This window comes from Corella eumyota, chromosome 7 (assembly GCF_963082875.1).
Source record: "Corella eumyota chromosome 7, kaCorEumy4.1, whole genome shotgun sequence".
Lineage (NCBI taxonomy): Eukaryota > Metazoa > Chordata > Ascidiacea > Phlebobranchia > Corellidae > Corella > Corella eumyota.
This window is the reverse complement of record NC_137496.1, coordinates 10,685,830-10,694,503: the sequence shown is the minus strand read 5'-3', so window position 1 is coordinate 10,694,503 and position 8,674 is coordinate 10,685,830. Positions and strand designations below refer to the sequence as shown.

General features: G+C 28.2%; 1 protein-coding gene across 1 annotated transcript; it reads right to left on the bottom strand.

The window, feature by feature from the left end:
- Positions 1 to 1,031: 1,031 nt before the first annotated feature.
- On the bottom strand, positions 1,032 to 8,577 carry LOC145760006 (hexokinase-2-like). The gene is made up of 9 exons (XM_082573870.1): positions 8,449 to 8,577; positions 8,161 to 8,317; positions 7,613 to 7,761; positions 7,423 to 7,542; positions 6,992 to 7,202; positions 6,631 to 6,850; positions 5,006 to 5,161; positions 3,557 to 3,811; positions 1,032 to 2,819 (listed from the first exon to the last, which is right to left on the bottom strand). The coding sequence occupies exons 1-9, from the start codon at positions 8,479 to 8,481 to the stop codon at positions 2,660 to 2,662; spliced, it is 1,461 nt and encodes a 486-aa protein (XP_082429996.1). The 5' UTR covers positions 8,482 to 8,577; the 3' UTR covers positions 1,032 to 2,659.
- Positions 8,578 to 8,674: the final 97 nt, after the last annotated feature.

Genomic DNA, 8,674 nt, shown 5'->3' with positions numbered 1-8,674 from the left:
AACTCTGTTTAAAGTTTAACTTTTAATATACATATCTAATTAATTTTAGAAATCAAAATTTTATACAAATTTGCAATTTTTTTACTAATAAATAGCAAGGATTATAACTTAATGCTATATATATATATTGTTGCAAGCTTAATGACCAAACCACATTCTAAATTAATCCTTCTTTAAGCTGTACATTAACCTGTATAACCTGCTACGATCTTACATGCATATACTAAGCTAAATGATATTTTTTCTCTTGCAAAACTCCATCGCTTATTTATAACCTAATTTTAAAGTTAAAAATTTGCCCAAGGGCATACTCCTATTTCTGCATATAGTTTGTAACTTATTAATATAAGCTATTATTATTTTTTTGCTAGAATAACACACAATAAAAACCTGTTAATTTTTAATATTGAACTTTTAGACTTTTCTATTCAGATCACTTTTAGTGTATCAAAACAAACCTAACCTTTAAACTAAAACATAAATAGAGAAAAATTGACCGAGTTTTTTCGCGACTAAGTGTCAACTATGTGAGAAAATTGGTTTCGCTAATAAGTTATTTTTTCGGCGAATGTTATACTTGAGTTATTCCTGAAGTAGCATAACGGTAATGTGCACTGAAATGGAAAATTTTATCACAATCAAGAGCGGCCATTTTTTATCCCTTTATAAGGATATAATATTCACCTAACACTAGCTATTCCATTTTATATTTATTAATCCTTGATGTAGAAAGGACGACTTAACAACCCAAACACAGAATAAAATCAGTTACCCCGACTTAGTTTTTATTTTTATTGATAACTTACCGATTTTTTTTGGTTCGGCTGCTGTAAGTATTTTTAAAAGCCTGTCACATAAGGTGTTACGTCGTAGAAGAAGCGGGAATCGATGCTAGGACCTTACGTAGCGGCGTCCAGCTTTTTTGAACCGCTGCGCAGTGAAGCCTTTTTCTAAAATAAAATGCAAAAATATTTCGTAAAAATTAAATTAAATACTTGTTACTAATTTAAAATAAATACAATAACTTAAGTTGTCATTTCAATTTTATTTAAACACTTTTGTACAGTAAAAACAATTTACATTAGAAAGGAGATTATGGAAGTGTTATTACAGCGCCCTGTCGCCCACTAGCGATTTAAAAATACGATAAATAATTTACAAAAGATAGCGCTGTTCCCACGCCATAATACTAAGAAAAAAACGCAATCAAAAAAAATAAATAAAGCATTTTCATCATGAAAAACAAACCAAAAAAAAACTTATATAATTAGTTGATTGACTTTTGTACAATGATTTGAAACATATGATATTTAATATGGAATAAAAGCACTCTATATAAATGTAATGGTGATATATATACAATAAGTAAAATTAAACGTTCTATTAAAGAAAGTGGCTTCTAATTTACAAGATGCAATAGATCATTTTATTAAATTTAATTTAAAGAAACTTAAATGGAACTTTAGCGAACAGGTCTTAATTCTCTAGCAAAACCAAGGAACTTTTTACAACAAAACAACAACGGATAAATGTGTATAACGTGTTATTTAAAAGCAGGTATATCAAAATAAAACGCGATCATTTTCTAATTATTAAAACACCAAAAAAATGCTAAAAATTTTAAAAGCAAAAAATTTGAATATTTTTGAACTAATATAAATATAAATTTTTTTAAGCGAATAACGAGGCATGTGACGTCATTGATGATGACGTAATCATGGTGTGATCAGATCCAAAAGTTAAGCCAAAATATTTAAAGTTAAGTCAAGTATAAAAAGTTAAATTTTAAACACACAGATAAGACCTAAACAAAAACTAAAAAAAAAGAATTTTAGTTTTTTTGAACACCTGACGCCACCAAACGACTGTTTTGAATTACATCAAAAAAAGAAAAAGGCTTAATTGTCCAACAACTATTTAAAAGTTAAGATTTGTTAATATAGTTGTACCGTTATCATAAAAAGTCAATTAAAATGAATATTTTAAACTGAAAAAAAAACAATTTTTGATATTATATAACAGTGAATTTCTGCAAAAAAGTTTAAGCCCAAAAAATTTACTTTTTCTGTTTACACCAAAATAAATAATTTAAAAAAAAAATCCTAAAAACTTGTTTAACGACTTATGAAAATTTAACGTGTTCCAACGACAAAAATGCCTTAAGTGTTAATATAAAGACCTAGAAAGCTGATACAAACCGTTAAAACTGTACAATTTGACTGAATTTAGCAATTTTTAAAGTTGATATAAAACTTGATATATACATTGGTTGAAAGTTGCTAATTTTAACAATTACAGCATTTTATAAGGCACATTACTTGAATGGAAAAAATAGAAAAGACAAAAAGCAATACCAACAAAAGGGCGATAAAATTATAACAAAAAACATAAGAAAAAGTTAAACAATCCTAAATAAGATATTGGTCAATATAGAGACCAATAAAATGGATTAAGTTAGTTGTGTAGGGAAATAGATACGTATGAAACTTTTTAAAAGTATTTTGAAACTTCTTTTAACTTGATATGATTTTAGGAAAAATTTGAAACTTTATAAAAGTTAAAAAATCCGAAAATTTTAACTTCTGTTTTTGTTTAACACTCGGCCAGCGGCGACCTTGTGTTAATTATCACGTCACAGTTAATATTTCTGACGTCATCATCACGCAGTTTCTTCACCTAGCATGACGTCATTTGTCATACGGCAAGCAACGGCGGTAACCATGGCAGCACCTTTACCGCTGCCGTCGTGCGATTTTTTAAAGTCGACATCACTTTCTGGACATAATTCGTTCACTTTTTCTCGCAATAAATGTCGGAATCTAAAAATTTAAACAATATTTTAATGGTCAAGGTATTAGGTTCGATTCCAACTGCCTCCATTTAAAATTTTTTTAAGTAATTCGCTAAAAAAGTCTAAAATCGATCAATATAGTACAATAAATGTCAAAATCTAAAAATTCAAAATATATTTTAATAGTCAAGGTATTAGGTTCGATTCCAGCTGCCTCCATTTAAAAAATTATTGAGTAATTCGCTAAAAAAGATCTAAAATCGACTATCACAGTAAAATAAATGTCAAAATCTAAAAATTCAAAATATATTTTAATAGTCAAGGCATTAGGTTCAATTCCAGCTGCCTACATGCCGAAAAACCCTTAAAAAGCCCAATATACAATACTTTTAAAGCAAAAAAAACAAAAACAGAAATTCTACAAGGCAATCATATCCGAAACTATAATAAAGACCATCGAAATTACTTTATAATTAATTGTTTTTCGTATACTTTGTTTTAAAGTTGAATTTCCGTTTTACTATAACGTTAAGTGCATTGTAAAACCAACTCACTTTACAAATCAAACTTTACAAAAAGTTTTAAGCACTCTTATCAAATGTGTGTTTAAAACTGAATTACTATACTTGTACTTGGAATTATAAACCATAGTAGGCCAAAAAGTGTTGACTCACATAAATAAAGTGCCTACTCGTGCTTAAAACCACTAAAAGGTATATGAGTATGTTTGTAGTACGATAATAATTATTTAAAAAGTTTATTAACCTTGGATGCTTTTGATAAACGGTCCCGTCCACGCCCACCGTTATTCGAAACCTTTCCGAATCCACGCCCCTTTTTATACTGACGTCACGAGATCGATTGACCAATGCAGCGACGCCTGAGCCACAGAGATATGCCGCCCTTGTGCTCACAACGATACAGGCTTCCTTCACCATTAAACGTTCGTCTAAACTTGAATCTGAGTAGCCCAAGTTATTAAGAATTTGTTTGCAGCTTTTTAAAGTGGTGCTTCGGTCTCTGTGAACAAAATTTGAGGTTACATAACGGAAGGGGCGGTCACTGATTGGTACTAAAGGGGGCAGATTTTTTTAAGTTATTAAAATTTACAAAAACTTTACAAAAACGTAACATTTAAATTAAAAGAAAAAATATAAATTTACAAAAAAATAAAATTTATTTAATATAAACTTAACAAAAAATGGGTAAAAATCGATAAATCTTGAAATTATAACTGCACGTTTTGCTAGGAAGCCAGACGCTTGTTTATTAGCAATATCACGAAAATTTAATTAATAATTAAAATAACTTGAAAAATAAAAGGCCAACTAACCCTAAAAAAATACTAATTATTGTTACTATGAAAAAATAACAGACAATGTTGTTTTGAAATCGAATAACTCCTATTCGTGAACTGGCCCTTTAATATACCCCTTTGGGGTTATTATTACAGAGCATTCCTTATTCTTTTGGGAATTAAATTACGAAAAACAAGTTGTTTTAATGTACCTATGTACAAGAAGCTGTAAGGCAAGATGACTTACTAATAAATCATGCGCTAAAAGCATGATTAGAACGTGATATAGGTGTGGGCACACACCTCCTTTTTAACTGGATTCTTATTTGTTAAGAATTAACTTAGTTAAGGGGTTAGATTAAACGTGAGTTTTTGTATATTGTATAGATAGGGATTTTACAAGGCTCTGTTAAATTTTTATTGGTTACCTACTTAAGTTTTTTTTGGCAATTATAAATAAATATTATTTAATTAAATTTTTTTTTTAGATATTTAAATTTCCACTATTTTTTTTTGATCTTAAATTTTTTTAATAGCCCCTTAACCTTTCAAGATTTTACACAATACAACTATTTGACTACTTTTCTACATGTGACCTTTTAAATATTATTTGTCCAGCAAACAATATAGTTTAATATATTCTATGTAGTTTCAAATTATAAGTAGTATATTTAACTTTTAAAAATTAAAGCGAAAAAAATTTAATTTATTTGACAATGCTTTACAAAAATTTACTAAACTTAAAACCTATACTAATTAAATATTGATTTATTCTTAATGTGAGAAGGCCTATTTTACAGAATATTTGTATACAAGCGAATTCATTTATGGACATATTAAAAACAGGGATCGAACCCAGGACCTCATGTAGTAAAGTCAAGTGCTTAACTTTTTTGGTTTTTTAAACTTTAACTTACGATTCAATTTGGGTGATAAAGGGTGAAAGAAATTTTCCTTTTGTTCGAAGTAATTCGGTCACTTTGCCTCCGAATAAATTCTCTGTTTGAACAAGTTGAATAATTAAATGTCTGGCAACTTCACCCATATACATTCCACTAATCATCTTTTCATATCTGAAAATTATTAAAATTCATAAAAATTAATAAAACTGCCATTTGTGGTGCATAGGTAAATTGTCATAATCAAATATTAGTTGAAAATTGCAACCATATTACAACAATTAAAATGCCTTTAATAAGGCACGCTATTGACCAGTAAAAAACAGTGTACTTATACTAAAAATAGTAAATTATATTTTCCATGTAAGAGGAGATTATATTTTTAATTATTCTGCAAAGTCGAATATAATTTCAAAATGCCTGCAGCAACTACCAAGTTTTATTAGTTTAAAACAAAAATCAAAAAACCAAACAGGTTTTACTACTTTGTTTTGCTGGCAAGGACAATTATAAAAGTCAAGTAATAGTGGTTTCAGGTGACAGTGTTTTCAGAAATTCTAGACAATTATTAAACCAAAGATAATTGAGATTACGCTACGGCGAATGCCAATGCCGTAGTAAAGAACTTAAAAATTTTATTTAAAAAACGAATTAAATGCTATATTCTATACACAGTTAAAAACCAATATCATAATAATTTTTAAAACATTTTTTTGTTCATATTTTTTTGTATACACATTTTTTATACAATTTTAGCATTTTTTACATATCATAGTATATAACATTTTTTATTCATTTAATGAGTTTTTAAATCAAAAACAATTCAAAAACGTAGCAATTTGTTTTTAAAGTCAAATTAAGAAAAAGAGAGACCACTTTTCTCTTTAAAGAAACTGTTTGTCTTTGAAACAAAAGGTATGCTGAAAACCACAAAAAAAACAACGTACTTGGCTTTCGATAAAGGCAAAATAAATATTTCTTATGAATCATTGAATTTTAATACACCAATAATATTTACTACCCAAAAAATTTTAAAACTTTTAAAATCTCAAATTAATTATTAATTCTATACTTTCCTTTTTTCTAAAAGATAAATATTTTTGACCTAAAAAACACCAAAAGGTTAAGTCAGCAAAATATATCTACAATAAGAGCCCTGTTCTCTTTCCAATAAACAACCAATATAATGTTAACAAGGTTATGTGGCTTCCAAGCAAACAAATTTATTTGCAGTTAAAACCTAATTGAACCATAATCTACAGAACTAACAGAGTAAGTCTACAATAACGGCGTCAATTTTATGTTGTTTACAACAATTTACACTGGTTTTTTAATGTTCATTAACACCTTGGTTATTGGAAATATTAATAAGTAACTGTCCCAAAGTGTGTTTATACACCTATAATTTGATTCCTTAAAATCTAAGCAGTTAAAAAAAATAGTCAAGTTTTTAAAAAGTGTTTTTTAAAATAGAATATTAAAAATTTTTAAACTGATTAAAATATTTTAAAATTAATTACATAAAATTGCCCTGTGTTTTAAATATTGTTTCTAAAATATATTCTGTAAAGTGGAATATTAAAAAATTAACGCAAAGTTTTCAAAAAAAAATTTAATACAAAATTTCGAAAAACAATACTTACATCATTGAACCAGGGTTAATAGATTCTTCATCCACTTTTCGGTCACATTCCGTCTTTACAAAGTCAAGACTCCCATTTTCCCCAAACCCTCCCCATTCCGTGTTAACGCACATTAACCCGCTTTTATTAATCCCAGTGCTATCATCTTTATCTTTTATTTCAGAGTTTAGTTGTTCTATTGCTGAAGAGTCTTCCATATAGCAAGCATTAGTGCCAGTTCCTAAAAAAAAACATTTTTTTTAAATAAAAACTCTTTTAAAGGTAATTTTGATTGTACAAGTTTTAAACATTTAAAATATTCCATTAGGTCTGCTTTTTATTTACCTACTTAAGTTAGAGTTTTATTTAAACAACTACTAACCGACAATTAAACCAATAGAGCATTCCTGATCGTCGTACGCACACGACATCATCGTCCCAACTGTGTCGTTGATCACAGCTTTGATATTGATGTTGTACTCCATATTACTCGATTGTTTTCTTCTTGTGATAGCTGAGTCAAGCATTGTAACTATATCTTGCCCAACTACATTTGTAGCATTGTAACCCTTTGTCCATCTTAGCAGAATACTCTAGAAATAACAAAACGATGATCATACAGTTTATCCAATTTATAGAGTTTATCCAATTTACAAATTAAAAAAAACTGCCATTTGTGGTTTATTGCAGGCAAATATTAGTTGAGAGTTGCGACTATATTAATACAATTAAAATATCTACCATAGAGCAGGCTATTGACTAGTTTAAATAAACAAAGAAGTAAATAAGGAACTGAATCCTAAAATTATTTACCTTATCTAAACCCTTTTGTACACATGGGAACGAAAAAGTGAATCCTAGTGGGTAAGTTCCTCCGAAAAGTTTGTTAGTCTCCATGAAATTTTCAATACATTCAGCAATATGGTCAAACAACTAAAAAAAAATTTAAAAATTCAAAATTTTTTAAGAGGGCTTTTAATACTAAAAATTTTAAATAAAATACCTCATCGCCAGAGCCCTGCATTACTAGAGTAGGGACCGCATAAACTTGTGAATCGACGTGAATTTGACCTCCAGTGTTTCCAGGAAGTTTTACACGGAGCACGCGAAAGTTTGTACCTCCTAAATCTAAAGCAAGATAATCGCCTTTTTCTGTGAAAACAAAAACGTAATTGGCCACAGCTTTCTGATTATTTTTGTTTTTAATAGTTTGCAGCTGTGCAATGTTCAAAAAAAACTATAAATACAGATTAAATGATATATCTACTGTTTTATTATGTTAAAAAAACAAATAATAATAAGATTGTTTTTATATTTATTCATTTTCAATGTGGGAAGGCCAACTTTACGGTCTAAACATAGAGTAACATTTGTTACTTCAACCCAGTCTCAAGTTGACTTTGCCAGTTTAAAAAAGTATTGATAATAATTGTCTGATAATAGGCCTTTTATAGCATTTTTAGTAAAGATTTTACAGCATGTAAGCAGTGGGAATTTAACCCAGGCACTTCTGTACTGATTTCTAATTGCTTTGTTTTTAGTAATAGTTACCTTTTCCATTAGGGATGCCTTCCACATATGTTGGCAACATTTTTAAAGATGCTTTTGTGTTTTTCTTTAAACCCAGATTGATTTGTTTGGTGATTCTATCTCTTACTTCCGTCAACTGCTCACTAGTTAAAGTGAACCTTGAAAATACCTTACAAGACTGTAAAAAAAAAAAGTTTTTTAACATAACGAACAATTTAGTATTCAACAATATTATTACTAGTAACTACGTTATATTTTAATTTTTACACACATATATTTGTATTTTATAAATTTTTAAGTAGTATTTACTTTAACTTTAGTGTTTGTGCTTTGAATTGTCATGTTTCTTAACGATGATTCAATTGACAAAAAAATAAACGACAATTTATATTACCAGTATAATTTAACCCTATTTTTCTAAAGAAAATTAGTTTAAATACATATTTACAATCTTACATCACCTCAGGCTTGTTAATATAGCTTTACAACTACACAAAATGCTTTTAAAATTATATTTAGCCTTTTAGCTAGCTGC

Excerpts from the sequence above, each read along its gene's own strand:
- LOC145760006 (XM_082573870.1), bottom strand. The coding sequence starts at position 8,481 with ATGACAATTCAAAGCACAAACACTAAAGTTAAA. Across the intron at positions 6,851-6,991 it reads CTCTATTGGTTTAATTGTCG|GAACTGGCACTAATGCTTGC; the intron begins GTTAGTAGTTGT and ends GTTTTTTTTTAG. Across the intron at positions 3,812-5,005 it reads TTTATCACCCAAATTGAATC|AGACCGAAGCACCACTTTAA; the intron begins GTAAGTTAAAGT and ends TTTTGTTCACAG.